Source organism: Dysidea avara, chromosome 2 (genome assembly GCF_963678975.1).
Source record: "Dysidea avara chromosome 2, odDysAvar1.4, whole genome shotgun sequence".
Classification (NCBI taxonomy): domain Eukaryota; kingdom Metazoa; phylum Porifera; class Demospongiae; order Dictyoceratida; family Dysideidae; genus Dysidea; species Dysidea avara.
The window spans coordinates 17,879,555-17,903,013 of record NC_089273.1 but is presented as its reverse complement, the minus strand read 5'-3'; the positions used below and the strand labels follow the sequence as shown (position 1 = coordinate 17,903,013).

The 23,459-nt window shown below is 38.8% G+C and overlaps 1 protein-coding gene across 1 annotated transcript in view; it reads left to right on the top strand.

The window, feature by feature from the left end:
• The first annotated feature begins 222 nt into the window (after positions 1-222).
• LOC136243538 (uncharacterized) overlaps positions 223-23,459 on the top strand; it is a 48,441-nt gene continuing 25,204 nt past the window's right edge. Inside the window, exons 1-2 of the mRNA XM_066035054.1 lie at positions 223-298; positions 9,025-9,204. Of these exons, the coding sequence (XP_065891126.1) occupies positions 293-298; positions 9,025-9,204 (186 nt within the window). The 5' untranslated portion in view covers positions 223-292. The remainder of the gene's footprint in view (positions 299-9,024; positions 9,205-23,459) is intronic.

Here is a 23,459-nt window from a genome sequence, read left to right as displayed (position 1 = left end):
ATACATTGGGTGCCTGCATAATTTTGCTTGGGTTAAATTGAAATATTGGTATGAAAGTGAAAGTACAGTACTGGAACTGCAATTGTTGTTTAGAGGATTTTAATGTGTTGCCCCTTGTTTGCATATGTACTCATCTAACATACTGTAGCTATCAATACTATGTATTGTTTAGATTAGGGCTGAAACAAATACTAATACTCGATGGATTTTGATACTCTGATAGTAGAATTGGTACTCGAGTTTTTGTTAAGATCATGTGACCCAGCTCACATGATGTTTTGCCATCTACAACATGAAGGTAGATTGGCATAATTTTTTTGTAGGAACACTAACATCAGTACTTTAATAACATTGTTGTTATTTGAAAAGCTGTAAACTGTTTAAGGTTAGTATAAAACATGTCCAATGGGTATGACTACAAGTAGCTAGTATTCGTGAGTACTCGATCTTTAACTCTAGAGAATACTCAAATACTAAAAACCATGATCATTTCAGCCCTAGTTTAGATTGCTTGAAGCATGCAGTGTATGTAAATTGTCTGTCTGTGTGTTTGTGCGTGTGTGTGTGTGTGTGTGTGTCTAGCTACATGTTTCTTTTGTGCAATGTGTCATTACATTTTCTGAGATGTGTTATTCACCAATAGTGTGTTATTATCCAGGTCAGGTTAATAATTGGCTAAGTAGCTGGTTTTGCCCACTACCTGGTAAACCATAAGTAATTCCTTTGGACAAGTGTTAACATCATAACATAACCTCAATATGTGATCATTATAATTGTTATTGTAAACAAAGATGTTGATCTCACTAGATGGACATGGTAGGAACACACGCGTTCTCTTTTCTCCAGACATTGATTTCATGTAGTGCATGTGTGGGGGGTTAGGCAGAGTACTATAGACCACATACTGTTGTACACATCCTCTAGAAATTTAATGCTTATGTGGAGATTCAGCTGGTATGTCCTAGGTTAGTCGCACAGGCCAGACCCAGTAGTTCAAAGCTTTCAGTATAAGGTGCAGGTTAGCAATGACCATAAAGGCCTACTAACCTGCAAGACTAAAATTGGGGGCATATGCCAATGTGTTAGCTATGTCTGGACCTGGAAGTTGAGACTATAGTGTACAGAACAATGTTAGGTAAGAAAATTAACTGTGAAAATGTCTGTGCCCATGTCTCATCTGCCTCTTCCAACTACTCCTTTCATACCATCCTAAGGCTTCCTTTAGGCTTGTTGAATACCCTTATGTCTGCTAATTTACAATGAGTCAATATCCAATTATTCACCTTCCAAACCTGAACTCTACAGGTTTATAGCAATAATTATTATAGTCTGTTTGCCTTCACCTGAGCCCTTGTTTCTTGTTAATAACTCATGTTACAAGAGCCAGCTGCTCAAACATTTAGCAGTGCTGTGCAGCCCTTTAAATGCCGGAGCTGTAGCAAAAAAAGCGACTATAGTCATCTGATAATGTTCTTTTCACAATCATGCATTCTCTGTATGCAAATGGTGAGTTTTTTTAAATTGCTAAACACGAAGTCCACTTTGTACACATAGTCATGTCCTCCATACATGCATACCATATGGCTTAACGCATTAGTGGGACAGTACCATACAGCAGGATTTATTAGTGAGGATTTAATTATAGTAAAAGACACCTATCGCTACAATTAACTACTTTTGTAACATGATATATAAGAATCATATGACTTAATTACGTGGTATCACGCGATGTACCTCGTGTTTCAGAGTAGTGGTCAGGGATGTCAATTCTGAACTCCTTTTCTAGAAAGAAAGGATCGTTACCCACTCCAAATGGTGCACTGTCTCGCTCAATTCTGTCCAAAGCAACTGTTGCAGCAAACCGTGAAGTTGAACTTGTGTTGCCACAATCCAGCCAGAAACGGAAGTGAAAATTCAAGGGTAACAATGTCTATGATGCGACACTACAAGCAGAAATGGAGAAAATTAATGACATGTCATATCGGGCCGACGGCAGCTGCCAGAAAATTTCAGCTAAACTTGGTACATCTATCAATGAGAGCACGATGAGAGGTATGAAGAAAGCCTATTCTGCTGAGCGTCAACAGAAGTGACGAAGAGAAGAAGATTACCTGACAATGACCACTTTGCCATTGAAGAAGCAAGGAAGGCCTGGGCAAAACCCTTCACACAGCAGTTCAGGACTACAGTTTGAAGTTGAGAGAGATTGGGTGTCCTGTCAATATGCATGTTACTATAGCAGCAGCAGCAAAGGGTCTAGCCCAAGTGATGGAACCAAGTAGACTATCCAAGAATGGGGGGCCTGCAACTTTATCTGTATCATGGGCAAAGTCTCTTTTGAACAGAATGAACTTTACAAAGAGAAGAGGCTCAACCAAAACTGGCATGGCACCAGATGACTTAGAAAGTGCCAAGAAAACATTCATTTCAGAAACCATTGTCTTGAATGATATTCCTGTTGAGCTGATCTTCAACTGGGGATTAACCTGGTTCCTGGTGCATTGTGGACCATTGACAAAAGGGGGAAAAAACGAATTGACATTTCAGGATTTAAGGATAAAAGACAAATTACTGTCGTCATGTGTGGGAGCTTCATGGGTGAAGTTTTACCTCCACAACTGATTTATGGAGGCAAATCGGATAGGTGTCACCCTCCATTTGATTTCCACGTGACTGGCTGATAAATCGTAGCCTGAAACACTGGTCCAATGAGGGAACAATGCTGAAATATTTATGAAAAGTGATTGTCCCATTTGTAGACTGTGTCTGCCAAGATTTGGGACTAGAGGATGGCCAACCAGCATTAGCTATCTTCAATCATTTTAAGGCCAGATGACTGAGCGAGTCACACAGGAATTAGAGGAAAACAATATTCATTTGGTGATCATACCGGCTAACTGCACTGGGGACATACAAACAATGGACATTTCCGTAAACAAGGTTGTGACGTAGTTTTGCGGGCTAAGTTTAGCAAATGGTATTCTGGTGAACTTTCTGAGAAATTTATCAATGGTGATGATGATGATCCTGTGGACATCTCTTCAGCAAGAATGAAATGTGTAGAGAGCACACTGGTTTATGGAGCTGATCAAGCACCTACAGGACAACCCACAAATAGTGATTAATGGATTTAAGCATGCTGGGATTCATTGAGGGCTTGGTGTACTAGATGAAGATGAAGATATACCAAGGTACTCCTGTGATGAGGACTTTGAAGATGATGAGTCATCTGATGATAGTCATTTGACGGATCTGAAGTTGAGATGGATCCACCTACACCATTGCATGTATCTGCTGTGTTTACTGACAGTGTCTGTGAAGGTAAATTCTTACCAGTGGAATGATAGCCACTACTAGTGAGATCCTTGAATTGTGCTAAAACGCTATTGTTAAACAATGATTCATTTTAATATGTATGCAAGTATTAGAGAGGTGGTGCTGAACTTGATATTCTCCATGTAGCAGCTATATGCCACAAACACCTTTATATGTGACCATCTCAGCGAAAACCTGTCTAGTTCGCACAACCTCCGATTTTTTTTTTAATTTCTCAACATTATCTGCAGTGTCCAAGGAATGGTTCACCAAAGTTTCAGCCTTCTGTGGTGAGTAGCTTTGGAATTACAGTGCTAGAAAGTAGGAAGAACAAGGAAATCGATTTGTACAGTGACTATACTAAAAATAAACTACAGGTACTTGCATTCGCAGCCATAACTTCCATTTGGATTAGTCTACAATGTTGGAATTAATTAGCTTACAATGTTCACCATGGGTTGGCAGATCAACCAAGGTATAGTTTTAGCCCTGCAGTCACTTGCGCATAGGCGTATGAAGGCGGTTTTGTTGAAGAAATGGCAACGACTTTGTTTACGTCTACCGCATTGTAAACAAACGCATGTGACATGCAAACCATTGAGGCTACAGAAAGATTTTCTAACTCCCCATGAGTAGGCGAATAAGATGGTGTATAATTTTAAGTCTTTCTTCATCGAGTACTGGCCTGATAAAAACTTGTGTATTTTTTCTTGTAGCATGTGTAATTTTACGAATTATTTTTAAACTTCGAATTTCTCACTATGTATGCTTGTGTGAACTAGACAGGTTTTCACTGAGATGGTCACATATAAATATTCCAGGGACTTATATATTATAGCACTGCCATGTATGTGTATGGAAATACACTGTAAAGCATGAGGGGTGTGTCAAGTGCTAATGCAGCATGAGGCAAAGCTGAGTGCTGTATTTGCCTTGAGACCCCTTCCCACTGAGTGCTAGGCAGTGCTTTAAGTGTTATATTGTACTTTCTGGTGGTATATGTTAGTCTTGCTTGGAGTGGTCATATCGAAGTGCCCAAACTCCTTCAGTTTTTGGTGATCAGACTATCGGTAAGCGTTCAGCTGGTAGGATTAGTTTGGCTAGTTTTCACAATCTATAATGCCATTCACGTGATCATGACCATTTGTACTGACTGAGTGGGGTTATTTCATGACATTTCAAGTTAAAACTACAAAAAGGATATGGAGTAGTTTTTAAGGCTGTTTTAATTCATACTTCCTTCATAAGAGCTTAGGTTAAAATTCAGTGCTGTGTAAAATTATCATCGATGATTTCCAATAACCATGCATTCACCATGTGTTTCACCAATAGAATTGATGATTCAACAACAACTGTAGTTGTTGTAGATGGCTCCACTGTTCATCACTGCACAGCAGCTCTTGTCTTCTTTGTTTGAACAAATGATTAATAATGACCAGTGGTGTGCAGCCACTAATCCATCATGGTTATATATCTCAAACAGTAAAAAAGATGGCAACTCTTAAGTCTCATCAGCAATCATTATTTACTAGATTATTCCAATCACTATAGTGGCTTTTAAATAACTGCAGCCTTCTTAGATCAGATGTTGTGTGTAAGGTTGCTACACTGTAAGAAAATATATGGATTAAAAAGTTGAGTGTGCTATTTAATGCCATTAGTAACAAACTAGTGTATACAAACTAAGCCTCTCTTCTTTAACCAGGAGTACAGTGGATTTATACTGGTAGGACAACAAAAACAGAGCACCATGAGGTAGTCAAAATCCTGTGTTTGAATCCAGTTTGTATAAGACAATTACACTTGATATTTATATAAAGCTGAAAAGCCCTCTGATCGATTGGCTGATTGATAATTCAACTCCAAACAGCCATTTTTCCTACCAGAGTGACATAGTTACAGGGTATACTGATACTTGAGGGCATGTCTATGTAACGGACATCGTATATGTGTATGTTCCGATCTAGAGGACATTTATAATAACTAAATATTGTATTCATCGTTATTTTGTACTGCATTTTCACTGTTACTGTAGGTGAAATGTTGAAAGTAACTATTGCTTGAGCTCAATCCCAATTACTTGTGGCTCCCTTGCACTGAGTGACACTACAACTGATACAGTGTAATGTGATTCTATAATCCATTGACTTATGCAGACTTAACTAGCTTCAGCTCTTACCATTTATATCATTCTTTATTTACTTAATATGGTAGAAAACTTTGGTTGTATAAAACATTGGCAAATTGTCCTTTAATTTGCCAAAGTATATTTCTGCCAAACCAATTCACAAAAGTATTTTTTTGTCAGCTGTTTGCCAAAGTTTTTTGCTGTTAAAGTTTCCTACTTTATATGGTATTGCTGTACAATATCATGCAATAGGGAATTTGAGGGTCAGCAGGCAACAAGTCCCAACTATTTACATTAGTTACAACTTGCCTACTGCAAAATACAAACACTAATAAAATAAACATACAAGAGAATGAAAATTTTGTGAATATTTTGAATAAAGTGTGCAGGCGAAAGTAGTCTCGTGCCCAGCCGGGCTCGCGCTAATGTGCAAACACCGTCTGGTGACAATGCTCGAGTTTCTTGGGCCCGGAAGTGCGATCCAGCCAAAATATTGGCTGGTCAATCAGAATCGAGGAGTTGCACAATCGCATGAATGTATTGGAAGTGGATGAAAAAGCAGACTATTTAAAGCCGTTTATTAGAAGTTACTCCCCTAGGCTATTCAAGACGTTTGTTGTCAAGTTGTTTTTTCAGTCTCACCTTGTGAATCATGACTCGACGTTTCACCAGAAATGATACACTATCCTCTACTAATATGATAAATGAAGAAATCGCATTAAGTAAATGTCCTGTTTTGAGATATACTGTATTCCTAGCCATTTTCGAATGGTATTTCAGTGTTTTAAAACGATTATGCAACTCCTCGATTCTGATTGGCCAGCCAATATTTTGGCTGGATCGCACTTCCGGGCCCAAGAAACTCGAGCATTGTCACCAGACGGTGTTTGCGCATTAGCGCGAGCCCGGCTGGGCACGAGGCTAGGCGAAAAGGGGAATCTAGCTTGGTTTAGCCTTAAAATTAAGTTAAGAACACCTACAACAAGAATATGAATAATTCAGGTTGCAGTTACAATGAGATTGATGTATCTTGTCTGTGCCACTACAGCATTGACTGACTCATAACCCATAAGCTAATTCCCCTCCCTGGATAAGGCCAGGCAAACTTCATTAATTGTTTCTCATCCCCGCCTGTACCCACCGCCTCTAATTTCATTATTACTGTTAGCTATCACTAATTGACGTATTTTGATGCAAAGAAGGCTGGCATTTCACAGCACAGCAAATGTCACTTACACCTCAGAAACAGTAGTAAAATGTAAATAATAGTCTTTAAAAGGCATTTATAGTAGCAGACAGCTTAATTTGGAGGATTTTCCTTAATAATGAATAATAAAAAATGACCTCCCTCGCATGGATATCCAAATTTTTGTGGATGAGAAACAAGTAATATTTAAAGTGTTCTGGTTTCTGGCCAGTAAGAACAAATAAATATGTACTGTCATGTTAAAAAAAAAAGGAAAACTGTCATGTGCTATTATTCCATATTCTCCAGTTTTCTCTTGCATATATGCTGGCCCACTATGACAGCTCAAGTGTCTAGTCACCTCTGTTATATCCTGCACTTGCATTAAAATAGCTACACCGCAAACTCGCCCCGCCCACCCCAATTCCAAGAATTGGGGTGGGCACGAGCGGCACAAGACTATTATACTAGAAACGAGACGGTTCTAGCTAGTCTCTAGCCATAAGGAACTTGCTTTAAGACGGAACATGCAGTATAACGGGGAAAAAAGATTATAGCAGAAAAGGTTGATAGCTTAAAGGGTTGAGCTATGCAAACTTTTATAACCACAAAACCTCATGTGCGCATAAAGGAGGGTGTGGCTAACTATAGAGATAAAGAACACTGCAAAAAGTGAGGAAAGTTTCTATAGTTCTGATATTTAAACGGGGATCAATTATTCGTCACTCCATGCAGCCATGCACCCATGGGTGCATGGCTGGAATGATGAGCCCTTTTTACTGCATTTGCGTGGAGAGTGAACCGTCATTAATGAAGCTTCAAACGGCATGAAAATAATGTGGCATATCCTCTAATATACTGCTTATCCTACAATGTAACCTTGACGTATGTTTTGGTGCTTGAATGTTGCGTGTATCCATGCATGTAATCAATTTCCTAGTCTCGTGTGGGCTCACAAGTCTTGATTGCGTTGTATCGATTTCCTTGTTGTCTGCAGGCTATATTGTACTCTTGCATTAATTCCCACTTTTATGATTTAACTGGCATCAGGAGCTCGTAAGTGCCGAAGCGCGCTAGCTGCTGCACACTAAAACAAGTGTGCTATTATACCACGTACCCATGTTTATAATAGCATATAGCCCAAGTATTTCGAGGGTGAAAATTTTTGCTTCATGCATGGTTTCGATTATTTTAGTCTTTTAATACTATTTGGGCCGAATTGTTTGCAAATCAGCAAAAAACAATTTTTTTTTTTAGCTAACCACATTGCTTATGGGTATGTCTGCAATTCCATATATGTAGATACTTGCATATACCTCGTGATCACCTTTTAGTTGAAAGCGTCGATTGATGTGCGATAGCTTGCAAGGCAGCTGAGCAACGCTCGTTGCTGATCGCGGACGAGTCGCCTTGACGATTAGTCTGGTGCAGGTCCAGCCTTTAAAAGTCAAGCTCTTCGTATGGATAGAAAGTTTGTTGCTCTTTGTTGTTGCTTTGTAGCAAGCCTGTGACATTCTAGCGAGCTGCATTCTGGTTTTATACACAGAGCTATGCACCTATTTATATTCACGCATGCAGGCACGTTCTGAAATGGTTCTTCGGTGTTTGTAGCCACCACTGTTTATGCAGTACGAAAGGTTTTGTTTTACAATGACTTGTATTGGCTATACGCTGCAAAAGTTGCTACTTTCTGTAAGTATACCTTGATGGTTCTAGCTCACGATGGGGTACGAAATCGGTCGAACCGAAAGTTTGCAGTTGGGGTAGCTATCCTTGCAAAAGTATATTGCTCGGTATATCCATAGATCCTTTACACTATATCGCAAACATGAGTATGCAGTATAACTGATGGGCGCACTCATCTCCGAAGCTACCTTCATGGCATGCATGTACGCGTCCAATAATGTACTCGTATGTGACAGTTTATCGTTATTGTAAACGGGGAAAGTTTCGCGGTTAAGGCTATTCGTGGTGAAAGTTTTGCGGTAAAGCTCAAACATAGTACTGTATTATTGAGGGGAAACTTTCGCGGTTTGCTTTGAAACCGCATAACGCGAAATTTTCGCGTTTACTGTAATTAGCTTGCTAGCCATGTGGGAAGTTAGGATCCATCTATTAACAGTTGTAAGGATTCACCAATGTACACAAGGCGCATTTCGTGCGATATCGTTTGGTCGCGTGATCGACTGTTTGTGTTGTAGCTAGTTATTTGATATTGTGTATCGAGTAAAAAATTAAACAACTGTTTTCTTTGTACTGTTATGGCTTATGCCCAGAAGATGGCATAGACTTGTTGAAACTAAGTTATTAATTAAGGTTGTTTTGTAGTTAAAGTACTTAGTTTGGTAGTTAAGCTAGTTAGAATTTTGTGTTTAATTACTGTTTTCTTTTGTAGCTTCACGAGTTACTGTGTACTGGGGAACATTGTGGTAACTGTTTTAGAACTGTAAATGGCCGCTGGAAGATCGACTATTCGTGCTGGTTACGATGCCAATTTCGAGAGGATATTCGTGCGGAAGAATCCAGAACCACTCAGGGAATTGGAAGTGGAACAATATCGTTGTTTTATATGCAGGTAAATGTTATAGAAATAACTGTTGGGTATGTAGCTAGCTGTGCGGTACCTAAGTAGCTGGCTACCAGTTGCGCGAGATTAATACCTAGCTACTCTGTTGACTTGTCGTTCATTTGATGAGTAGATTTATAGCGCGTCACTCTAAACCATAAGCCACAGAAATTGGATTAATAACTAGCGTACCAGAATGCGGTACCAATAGACCGTATTCATTTAGAACAGTAAGCGCCCTCAGATGTCACGCGAAGCCATACAAGGCACTCTATTTGCCATGGTGATGGTCTTTCGGACGCCATTTTGAGTTCTAAAACTGGGCGAGCACAACGGTTGCTATCATGTTACCATAGTTATGGTACTGCAAATGGCGAATTTGGCGGAGAATTGTGATGTTACTATGGTTTTGGTATTGCAAATGGCGAATATTGGCGGACAACTCCTTCGCAACGGGTTATAAGCGCTATGAAATTAATTCAGTGAATAAGGTCTATTATCTAGTCTTGCGTAGCCAGACCCACTCTTCGCGCGGCGCTTATCGATTAATAATTATAAACGCCTAGCTGCGAGAGGGTCTGGTATAGTTCGAAAAGTAAAGTTGTTCTGACACCCTGAGCTTTTTCAGGGTGATAATGAAACACCTGGTTAACTTTCATCACGCCACATTGCGGGTTGTTAGCAAATTCCTTTCTCTGTTGACAGTAAGCCACTAGACCACAATATGGGGAGTGTATAAACAGTGGAATGGTGGAATGAAATTTTTAAAGCTCAATATCCCCAAATAAGAGCTCAAATTCCTAATAGCCAGCCCGATTACACACTTTTACCATTCTTGTGGTTCATGTACTGTAGTGAATGAGTCAGTTCTGAACACAGTGCAACCCTATTGAATTGTAAGTACAGCCAACTACATTAATAAAATGATCCTAGAGTTACTGAAGGTGATCCCCCATATCACACACCACTGTAAGAGCAACCATAACTACATATATCACATTAACCAGAAGGCTAATGGAAACAAGGTGGGTGGGAGGGGAAAGCAACTATTGAATTTGTTTATTGCAACTGAGCTGGCTGCTAGTCCAGGCTTTGAAGTGCGTGCCCAAATTTTAAGAATGATTGCAAGAGGTTGGTTCTTTCGTACCTTCCTGGCTTGCGAGCCAGGCATACTCGTCCTACTACCATAGTTAACCTGCAGTTAAATGTGCATACATGTATACATAAGTGCACACTGTCTACTTAGTGCAGAGAAGCACCGAGCCACATGGTTGGCAAGTCTTTGAGCACGTAAGCTTTGTCTCGAAACAACTTGGTTCTTAGTTCTTCCTTATTTCTTTAACCTATTGGCCGACAATTTGTGTGAAAATTCTTTTCCCTCTGGCTAGTATTTGGGTGTTTGCCAACCAGTGACATCATAGTCTGAACTTATGTATACATATACACAATGTAAAGTGTGCATATACTGTAATAAGGTCACCTATCTAACCAGGCTAACTTGTTAATAACTCTGTGTGTCAATCATTAATTTTGTTTGCAAAATTATGTTGCACTGTGTTCAGAAATGACTTCATTCAGTACAGTACATGAGCCACAAGAATGCTGAAAATATGTAATTGGTCTGGCTTTCAGGAATTTGAGCCCTTATTTGGATGTGATGAACTTTTAAAAATTTCACTCCACCATTCCACTATTCCACCATTCCAGTAGTCCATTCCACTGTTTATACACTCCCCACAATATGACATGGCATGATGAAAGTTAACCAGGTGTTTCATTATCACCCTGAAAAAGCTCAGGGTGTCAGAACAACTTTACTATTCGAACTATACCAGACCCTCTCACAGCTAGGTGCTTATAATTATCAATTGATAAGCACCGTGCGAAGAGTGGGTCTGGCTACGCGAGACTACCAGCGAGACTACCAGCGAGACTACCAATTATCCAGGTGGACGGCGGTCAAGCAGCTGTCAGGAGGTCGCCCACTATTGTAATTAAAATTGATTTCTCTACAGATTATAACAAGTGAGGCATAGACCTATGTTCTTGCTAAGACCATCTCATCTTCAGTGTTATGTATAGAGGTTATTCAGGGGGGTGGCACAGGGCAGCATCACATTAATGTATCATTAACTCGCATACATGTGAGGATGCCATTTTAGTAGAAATGTTCCAGAGAAGTACAGTAGTATTTGAGTATTCTAAGTACTTCCCTTAGCTTATATATAGACAAAGAAAAGAAGACATGAGGATAAAAGGAAAACTGTGAGATGTACCAAAGATGCTTTTGTTTTACAATAACCCAGTGGACGAAGAATTGAGGAGTAGAGGTATATAACCAATGTCAGTGGACAGCTTCTAATACACTGTAACATGAAATTCTCATGTCAGACAGAAACAGTAAAGATCCTTTGTAGTATGGTCCTAGCATAGTTAAGAATGTGGAATGCACAGAAAATGGTGCCTTTGAAGAGACATTGCTGCAGTAAACCATTACTAAATAAGATATCAAAGGAGGCAAGCTGACATAAGTGACAAACTATAGTTGCTGCTAGTGCAACTGCTGAGGTGAAACTCCAACCCTGTATATTACAGGGATGTACATTACAGCATAGTGAAACAGACCGATTAGTCCATTCAACATGAGGATTCACTGTCCTGACCAGTACCAGCAATGTCACTCTTACTCTCTAAGCAGCAGTACAAATCTTTGGCACATCCCACAATTTTCATTTTATCCTCATATATACCTCTATACCTCTTTTTCTTCATCAAAAGCCTGGGGAAGTAGTCTACTTACAGAATACTCGAACACCACTGTATTTCACTAGTTTCTACTCAAAACGGCATCTGCATACGCGTATGCGAGTTAATGACACGTAAACATGATGTTGCCACGTCCCCTGCATAACTTCTGTATGACATCTGTTAAATGAGAACCATATATAAATCCACAGGCTTCCCTTGAATTTACAGGAAGGGTGTTAATATGCTTTGGCTTGCATACTAACTTTCAAGGGGCTACTCAAAGTCACCATCTCTTAAAGTGTTAACTCACTCAATCAGCACTTATATTATAAGCATGAATTTACTATAATATCCAGAAGGACTTGTGGCTGTTATTTTTGATGGCTCATGCTTGAATTTAGACACTTTCTTCTATTTCCGTATAGTACAAAATTTTGGCAGGAGAGAATTTGGTGAAATGGCCTCAATTTGCCAAAATATTCTTGTCCAATTTTTAGCCAACTACATAGAGAGAATGCAGTATGACACCAGCATTCGCCAAAATATTATCTGCCAAATTCTATCTAGAGTAAAATCGCCTAAATTTGTATCGTACAGTATTTACTCTTGATTATAGGTTATAAGGTTTCTAATAACAAGGGCATCCGTTATCCACTTGACTGGCACCTTATTAGATACTGTACCTTTGTTTTCCCATTTGTTGTAGTAGATGTAAGGGATAGTCACTACCAACAGAAGGACCATTTGTGTCAGGGACAAAACTGAATCAAGTGATCAACTTCATGATCAAGATGTCCTTGAAATGGGAAATCAAGCACCCCACAAAGCCAACTTGTAGCAAAACAAGGATTTACAAGGTTTCTATGCTACATAATCAAAGTGCATTAATGCACCCTTTTTAGTTGTATTATTTGTCGATAGCAAATCGTAATCCCGATGGCAAATGGTTTTACAGGACTATTGGTAGTGACTACCCCTTGTAGAAGTCGAGCTCCACTGGGAAAATAACATGTCTGGTGCTCACCCCTCTGCATACAGTATGCAGAGAACTCCACAATCAAACCACATGTATAATAATGTTCTAGGCACCTTTGTATTAATCCACAAGTACACAAAAAAATTGGAATTTTCAACTAGAGTAGGGACCATACCACATTGATAAAAAGTACTGAAACAAACTGGAGTAGTGCATGATATTAATTCACAGTAAAACAATAAGAAGTGTTATATCCCTACTGTGCTCAAGATACCATAATGGAAATGCACAGTAGTGATATAACACTTGTTGTTTTATTGTGATTTAATATCCAGCTTGTCTTAGTACTTTTTATTGATGTGCTATGATCCCTACTCTAGTTGAAAATTCCTTGTTTACTGAAAAGTGAAGTATCCACTGTGCTTTGTTGTCAGCTATGTTCAACACGTTACACAGTATTATGAATCAAGAACTGTTTGAATAGCACCACTGCAATCAAAGTTGCCACTATGAAAAATACGGATGATTTTTGTTACGATCGTCATGTGCTACCGCCAAATCGACACCTTTTGCTGTCAACAGAGATGAATGGGACGCAAAGGAGGACACCAGTAAGCCATGAAGAATGCATAGCACGTACTGCGGTATGTGAAAAAGCACATGTCTAGCTGAAGCAACATTGAACAGTGAAAAAAAATCAAGCTCGTAGCCTTAGCCGTTATTGAGTTACGCTTGTCTGAAGGCATCAGTCAGTAGAAAATTCCGTTTAATAAATTGTGTAGCAACGTGTTAAAAACATTTCGGGTCAATCTGAAGGCTTGTTTGGGCTTAGTTTTACCTAACCAATACTGCCTCATCGTCATCAGGGAAATTTAAGCTGGTTTTTGAGTGAAGTTTTTCATGGGCCATGCCCACACTTTTGTAGTCCCTACTATACAGTACCGTTGTAGTTATTTAAAGTACCATAATCGTCACCATTATTGTAATATAGATAATGTATGTCACATGGATTGTTTTGCTGTGTGTAAACTTTATGGCCTCGACAGGTAGAAGATTTTGCTGTTCTTGTAACCAGCAAATTAGTGTTTGTTGTTTACAGCTGGGTTAGTTACCACCTACACTAATTGGAGGCTCTGGGTAGGGATGCTGGAGAGCAGTAAACAATAGAAGAAAATTCAGGTTAAAAGGTGAAATGTGGTGTTTCAAAATGGTAGTGCAAATTTCCTGAAGAAAGAGAAAGTGTAGCATTGTTTCTTTGCAGCTGTTTACACCACTTGTAGCAGGTAGAGTGTAGTAGGCTAGCTAGATATTCACTGCTTCGCTGTATATTTCCACTGCTTCGATAAAACTTCAGAAAACAGGCACTACTTTGTGCTATTGTTTAGCTCAAGCTGAGCAGTAAATTTTTTTTCAATATATCACACATTTCTTTGGTTGTGTGAATGCAGTGATGAGAAGTTGGCTAATAGTACTGCTGCTGAATTGTTAGCTGGTGCATACCTACCATTGTCACCTGTCCCAAACAATATTTCTCCCAGTGCCCACAGACAAGCTGTGTTCTTGTTCAGTACACAACACAATGTAAAAGGAATGTCCACACCTCCAACAAGCCAGAGAAAGCCAAACAGCCACTAAATAATTTAATGGGTGTTTCCAATCCATTAGGAGCACATACATTATCTATGTTGTAATGGTATTTTAAATTATATTCCATTGAACTCTATAGCCCTACAATGGCCTACTTTATTCCACAGACTGGACTCGTGGACTGAGCTGGAAACAGCTTTTAAACAATAATCCAGGCATTATCCATCTCTTGCAACACTGGAGACACCACCATCGAGCTACAACTGCTGGTACTGCTCTTCCTTACAAGTCATATGACACTAGCGCATGCACTAATTTATTAGAATACACTTACAATACACGTGTACTCACAGTGATAAAACGTGATAGAGGCAGTGTAGATGTTTTCCTTTGTTGCTTCAGTACTTAACACTAGCATTAGAGGCTGTAGTGATGAGCCAGTTTATTTGCTTCTCGCCTAGCAGTCCCACCTAGATACCTACTAAGAATAAGTACTGGCTCATCTCTACAGCCCTAACACTAGTGCTAAAGCAACAAAAGTAAACATCTATGCTACAACAATAGCCTCTATTACACTTTATCACTGCTAGTACACGTGTATCGTAAGTGTATTCTAATTAATTAGTGCACGTGGACTTGTAAGTAAGAGCAGTATCAGCAGTTGTAGCTCGATAGTGGTGTCTCCAGTGTTGCAAGAAATGGATAATGCCTGAATTATTGTTTAAAAGCTGTTTCCAGCTCAGTCCGCGAGTCCAGTCCGTGGGATAAAGTAGGCCCCTACAATGACCAAACTTTTCCTCTCCATGCGTAGGGGACAGACACTGCCAGACTATGAAATTTGCGCTGTGTTATTGAAAGATCCTGTATGGCAGCTGATGAGTAATGGAGTAGTATAGTATTTCACATAATTGAGATGAGACTGCCAAATAACATTGAACAAATCAAATGATAAACATCCTGTAAAACTGGTACTTTGGGGACATTGTGACATTGTTTGTCTTTACAAATTCGACAGAGGGACAACAGAGAGACAAATGAGACAAAAAAATTGCATGGTGTCATCAGTTTCGTGTCAATGTTTTGGCGAACTCAAAAATGAATGTAAATTACATGATCTCTTAAAAGAGTGCTAATATGGCTAAATATTTTGCAAGCAGTAATATCAAGAGTACATAATATATATATTTATATATTATGTACTCTTGGTAATATGTATAGTAGCAAATGGGTGGGAAATGGAGTTCCCTCACTTCATTTCAGTAGGAGTTCAGCTCCTGCACCTATAAAGGTTAAGATAGTTGTGCTGTAAAGCCTTCTGGTATATGGCTCTGCCTTTACCAGGCAGGTACTTTAATCATAATAGTACTCTAATAGAACTGTCAGTTGCAGCTGAAGTGATTTACATTCTTATTTATTTTTCAACCTACTGGTCACTAATAGAGGGCAAACAGTCCATGAAACATGATTAATTCCCATGATTAAGATGTTTGATGATGTTTAAAGTGTAGCAAACAACCTTACCAGATACTGTATACGTACAATTTTTGTAGTGATGTAATCGCAATTTTTGCGGTTGCTTGGCTTTTACGTAGCAATATTTTCATCCTCAAAATTTACTGTTATTAGTGTTATCTCTATGCTTTCTAATAGATAACCTCAGTGAAACACGAGTGATCCTCAAAAATATAATCACAGTAATTCTGAAATGTGTTGATCCATGAAAATTACGTACTTTGAAAATTTGTACTTGTACAACATTTAAAGATTTTTGTGAAGTATTTAATGCTCATAGAAAGCACTGTTTATACTAGAGGTTGCCGCATGAGGGGAGAAATTCAGAGCGTGTGTGTGTTGCTAATCTCAATTCTGTAGCTCTATTATGTATGTTTGCGTCAAGTGTAATGTAGTTAATAGTGAGATTCAGAGGAGGTTGGATGCACTCTAAGCACCGCATAAATATATTACCCTTAATTGCATTGTTTTATTTGGTATTTCACGTGACCCCCAATAGTCACAATACAAATTTTAAAAATGATGGGGTTGACTTGGGTTGATTAGATGTTTGGATGGTAAGCTTCAAGGTGGAAACGCAGCTTTTCTACGGAAACGCAACGGGAACTTTGTTTGTCCGCCACTGTACTTTGTTTTGTAAAAGCACTTGGTGATTGGAGTGAAATTAATAAGTTGCAGTTTGGTGTGTAGAACTTCTCCAGAATTGTCACGTACGTATTCTATAATCAGAACAATGATACTTTACCGAATTAAACTGAGATGGATGTATAAACCTCTTCAATAAAACGAGTTTCGCATAATTTGTTTTAGGGGCGCTTAAATCGTGTCCAACCTCCTCTGAGTGGGATTGGTTGTGTCACCACTAATAAAGATGCCTTCAATGCTGGCAGGCTGGCCAACTTATTAAAACCTGTAAATAAAAGGCAATAAAGGCTTTCAGATCCCTTTGATCCAGCAACTGAGACCAGCCATGCATGTTTCCTATTTGCTCAGATTCAGGAAGACGCACATGCACATGCGGACTTCTCAGCTCTGCTCCTAGTTTCCAAGAAGAATGAGAGATTGAGGCTAGTGACAAATCTGAAATTCCTGAATTGGTGGGTGGACGCACCTCACTTTAAAAGTGGAGAGTGTGTTGAGGTAGGGAGATTGGCTATTCTAGGTGAACTTGAAAGATGCTTACTTTGCTGTACCAGTCCATCAGTCTGTTGTTATAGAGAAAGTGGCTTTTATATCAGCAGCATGTAGTCAGTCACTGACAGCATCTGGAGTTGCTTGCAATTTATCATATTGATTCTAAGAAATCGGTGATGATACCAACCAACACAGGGACTAGTGTTCTCACTGTTCTTATCTTCATTAAGCCCAATATAGGTGGAGCCCTCCAACTACACTAACTTTTCTAGCTTGTGGAAACCAGGACTACAAGACCTTTCTTCTCTATTCAGATGCCTCTCTCTCTCTCAAGTAAGTAGGGGAGTACACACACAGTGTTTTGAGCCAGCTGATTAGCTGGTATTGGGAATACAGCTGTGGTGAGCTCTGAACAGGGCCATCTGCTTAGACTGAATGCTCTTCCAATGCATTTTCCAAGTAATCTGTGGAGTCTTTGGCACAATGGAGGTGGACCTGAATCACCCCACCTTTTTTTTGCTGGAGACCAAATTCTCTGGTAGTGGTGATGGGTACATTTAAGCAGGAGAGGCATTTGAGGACCTGCTGACCTTGCAAATTTCATAGCAGGACTCATTGAATAAGGCTTCCAGAGTAGATCTTCAGTTGTGTTCATATCAACATTTTGTTCTGTTCATGATCAGGGAGATAGTGTGGCAGTTGGCCAGGTTCTTATAATCTGTTGATCACTCAAGGCTATCCATTAGTGCTGAAACGAATAGCAATTTTTACTATTTGAATAGTTGTGAACAAAACGACCGAATATTCGATTATTCTTTAATGCTTATACTTCTATTGAACAAGTACTGAAATCTTTTGTTAGGGAGCAAGGTAAAGCCTAACAGCTATTTCTATCTTTTCTAAAGTAGAATTTTTATATCATGGATACATCACTTCATTCACAATCTTAAGTTTCAAGGCTGGCTTTTCCATCTGAATACAGTGTACAAAGTGCTAACGACTATTCGAATAGTGTGTTAACGAATTGAATAGTGTCATGCCTACCGAATAGTCAAATAACCAAATAATCGTTTCAACACTACTATCCATAGGTTCATTTTCAAAAGACTGGTATTTACAGGGCAGTTTTACACATGCACACTTCGTTTCCAGTGCAACAATAGCATGAAACCACTGCATGATTTGAGCTTTGAGAATTGTTTTTCCCTGTCCAGAAACACTCTGACAAATTATAGAGAGGTTGTAAGTAAGATTATTATTATTGTCATGCAGACCTCAAAAGGGGTATGGTGCACAAAAAAGTACATAAGAAGTACAGCAAAAACTATAGTTAGTATATATAGGCTGTATTAAGTGGAAGTGTGACTATAATAATTTAATTGTTTATTTTGTTAATGGCTATCAAGTTAAACATTTACCATCACTGTTCTTACATGTTGTAATAAATTACTGGTGTGTTTGCTTTGTGGAGCACATTGTCACTTTGCAATGCTAATTTACATGCAATTTTTATTAGACTGTTATTGAGGCAACCTTCTCAGCTGTCTTGTTGTGGTCGACGTTCATGCCGAGTATGCATTGAAGCCATCAGAAAGTAAGCATGTACCTTATGTGGTAGTGTGTGTATGTGTTGGGGTGTGTTAAGACACACATGGTATGTCATGAAGCAAAAGACAGCTGGTGCAGGGGTGTGACACATAGTGTGGTATACCAGCAGTGTCATGCTAAATGGTACATACATAGTTGATCATCTGGCCAAGACTGCACACTGTATAACAACCACACTATAGGGAAAAATAGAGTACCGTATGCCACCTTTTATATGATTGACTTTTAAATATCATACAGTATGGTAGTAGTGATCGAGAAGGTTTGTATTTTCCTGTCTATCCGTGCACCTGTAGTTGTGTGGCATGAAAAGCAGCCAGTGTGAGCACTTTGTAGACTCTGTTACAAGTAAGCTTTACTCTGTGGCACTTACTATCAATTTGAAATACGAAAGCTAATGGTTTGTGTGTATGCTGGGAGCAGCTTCCCTAGTGGACTGTACAGGTATTGTAACAACTGAAAAACGATGGTGCTGGCCTTCTATGTTACCAGAAATTGTGTATCTCTTTAAAATATTGAATCTCTATTACTTATCGCAAAGGATAGTGTTGACTGTATTAGAAGTGGCAGAACATCAACTTGAATAATTAATGGGTTTCTCCATGAATGTTGTATTAGGATGAACTGCTCTATTAGAGTATCTTGACTGCTACTTGGATTGTCCATTTTAAAACATGTTTGGTTTTTGTGTTATCACTCCATATCTGTTACTCTGATTTACTTGCAACCACAAAAAGCTTGAACTGTGATAGGTAGACTACCCATTTCACACAATGATTTTTAGCTAAGTAACAGGTTGTCTAGCATGATGATTTTTTTATGAATCTGGATTTCATGCTTGTTACCAATGGTTGGCTTTGCTTTACAACTATGTAGCTGTCACTGAGATTCCTTTCAATTAAACCACTAAAGGTTTACACTATGATGGCTAACCTGTGCACATATCGATTTAAACGTATGCACATTAGCAGTTAATTTGACAACAGGTAGATATTTTGTGTTTTGAATAATACGTGGATAATAATTATCCGTATAAAAATTCATGCAAAAAATCAGGGGAAAAGGTGACATGTGCCATTTTGAATTTTAAAGTAGGTGCATGCCCACAGCCGACCTTTGGGCTGTAGTCGTGCGCTTGGTTTACTGAAATTGTTTTCTGAATAGTGTGTGTGTGTGTAAGTGAAATCTCCACACAAGTAAACTTTGCTCTGAGGTGGTTTCTTTTTGGTGGTCTGAAATACAGGTGTGGAAACTCTCCTCAGACTCTGTGAACTACTTCCTTTCTGGTTCATAGCACTTGTCCCCTTTTGCCACTGACACCTTCAATTGTAGTTGATACCACATATTGTAGTACATTGTCAAATTAAGAATTGGTGATTTGAAAAATGCCAATGGGCATTAAATAGAAATAATGCACACTGCATATAGCAAAGGATAAATATTTGGTGGTTTAATAAATCTAGAGGATGTACAGCCACCCCTTTTGCTTACTGTTTTATGTACTGAATTCCTTGGAAAAAAATACTTGGAATATGTATACTTTGAGAATTTTGTAAACAATGAAGCACCTATGCAGTCATTTAAGAACTCTATGATGGCACTGTTAACAACAATTCAAAAGTAATTATTTAACCCCATCCACTTACAGAATGCCAATTGCTTCCATCACTACTAAATTAAGTGTCAACAAGAGTGCAGGCCAACCCATTTCATTACTGTTGAGTCCAAACAACTAAATAGTCAACCACATGCAGTCACATGTCTTTTGCTCATGTAGTCAAAACAATCTGTAACATCACACTTGGCAACACCACAAATATTGTAAGCAAGACAAGCACATTAGAAATGATGCAATATGAGCTGGTAACCCAGCTGCCTATTTTGTTATTGAGTGCATGATGCAATATGCTAACATGAACACTTGAAAACAGGGAGTCCAGCAATGGAATTAGTGTTACGAATCACTGATATAATAAAATCTAATGTAATTCACGAATGGGATATATTACTCACGGACAGGGCTGGATGCAGCTTTTAAGGTTACGGAATAGTTTTAAATGCGTGGGCAGAGCAAATTACAAAACCTGCTTTAAACCAAGCAGGGATATATAATTTCAACAACTGTGTTATGTTAGCAATACACCTAATTGTGCTTGTTTGTTTTTACTACAGAACAACGACTGTTCTTGGGTGTGTGGTCTACAATAGAGCAAAAAACCAGACTAACAGATTGTTGAATCCTTACAATTTCAACACAAGTGACTAAACAACTAAAATATCTAGGTCCTGTGGTCCACCTGCCTCAAACTACACTGTAGCTAATAAAAACGTTAAATATGAAGGGCTTCACCTGCACTTAAAACTTTTCATGCTGCTAGACTGGTTTTATGGGCTTCTCAAAAAGTATCGATAGGCATTCGAAATTTTGAATGATTGCCCGTGACTATACCGTAACCTTAATAATCCAGACATTATCTAGCTCATGTAATGTTAGAGACACCATTACAGAGCTTTCCCCAGCAAAATAAAGTAGAGTGGTGAAACTATCAATTTGCTAACAACATCAAAGTCAATTTGTTAATTATAATACATTCCTATTACTACATCAAAGGAATTTTGAGTAAAGTAGAGTGGTGCTGTGCCACTCTACTGCTCTTTAGGGAATCCCCTGCATTATCAAGCACACCCACTCTTCTTCCTCTTATATTAAGGTCCAATTTATTAGAATATTTGCAAAAAGTATGACAGTAGTTGAACTATAGCTTTGTATTAATTGATTTGCCATAATTTATAGTAAAACAGGTAGATAGATGTACAATGATACCTGTACATGCATGTTAATTACTTTTCAGTACTGATTGGGAAGGCAGCGCAAGACTAGTGCAGAGGTTTCCCCAGCAAAATAGAGTGGCAAAAATGTTGGTTTGCTGAGAAACTAAGGGGTCAGTGACAAAAGGGGACAAGTGCCACTTACAAATTTAGGTAATCGGATGGTGGTTACTTTGATTTAGTCGAGACACTTTTTGCGGTTTGTTTTAAATGCAAAAAAATTTGCCCAACGAAAGTTTCCCCGTTTACTGTAGCTGATAATTAGTGTTAATGTATAATGCTATCAGACTTGTAAGATAAAAATGTCCTTCGAATATGAACTGTACACTGCTGTAAGTCCTTTGATTTCTATGGATATTGACACCTCTGGCTGTGAATACTTTGTATATATAGCCCTGTTCATTTGCCATTCAAAATGTGTATAACTCAGTGTTGTTACCAATCAACCTTCAGTTATAGTGCAGACTAGCACTATGAACATGCAGTAAGAGATAATTACCAGGCTGTCTCATATTGGTTCAGAGGAGGTTTGTCACGCATCACCATGCATCTGAAGAAGTGTTGAACTAATTCAACATTGACATCTCTTAGTATTCTAAAAGACAGATTTTATATCCATACCAGAGTGTCCCAGCACCCTTACAAACCTTCTCAGTACAATGGACTGCTATCCTAGCTGCTAAACAAGCCTTAACACCTAGAACAATGCTTGATTGTGTAATTTTACTTCATGATCGATGCATAGCCAACAATGGACTTTATCCACAATGACGTCACGAGCACAAGATGGCCGTGCTATTTGGGATATTAATGTACAGGCGCCTATGGAGAATTTGTTTTGATCGATCATATTTCACTCGTGAAGAAGATATTGACCAGTAGCCAACAGGTATGGGTATAACGTAACAAAAACCATTGCAAACAAGTGTTATTTTGAAAAAATTTCCACCATGCATTACAAATCATTTATTGTGCTGTCTTGTATCCATGCCTGTTGCTTAGAGCTCGATATCTCCTTCCCTAGCTGAAATATGATCGATCAAAACAATTATGGGTATAAGACAGCACAATGTATCAGACGAAGATACATTGTGCTGTCTCATCAAACCAATAGCAGACGAACTTCCTTCGTCTGATATTGGTTTGGAAGTTCGTCTGATATTGGTTTGGAAGTTCGTCTGATATTGGTTTGTGGGTTTATGGGTGGTACCCTTTGGCATGTAATCAACATACTGGCTCACAATAACAGTGTTACTTTGAGATTACGGCTGGATGTTGCCATAGCACCTGTCTGCAGTGGTAATTTTTGAGGGGAATGGTAATGTTTTTTAGCCCAGGCTTTTATTTCCTTCCCAGCATTTTTGATCTGGCCTGCACCATTTTTGTAATAGTAAGTAAACATACACCTGTATAGAGAACCTTTATACAGAATGTTCTTACTGTATATCTGCAGGGGCTTCCCTAAAGAGCAATGCAGCACTATTCTTTTGAGTGGTAAAAAAAAATGCATGTGATAAACGAATTGACTCTGATGTTGGTAGCAAATTGACACTATTACCGCTCTATTGCTGGGGAGTGCTTTAGGTAAGTTAAACAGGTTACCAACATAAGTTGAATGTTCAAATAGTGGTTCAGGTATCATACAGTATGATAGTACTGTATATACAAATAGCAAGGAATCGAACAAATAATCGAATGTTTGAACTGTTTGTCCCAGCCCTAATTTGAAACCAGGTGTTTATTTCCCAAATGTGCTCCCGGCTTATGGTCGAGACGGGCGCTTGTTTGAATGTGACAAGGAAATGCAGTACCTGACGTATGACAAGATCCAGTAATTACACTGTAGCAGTATTTTCTGCAAAGTTGGTCA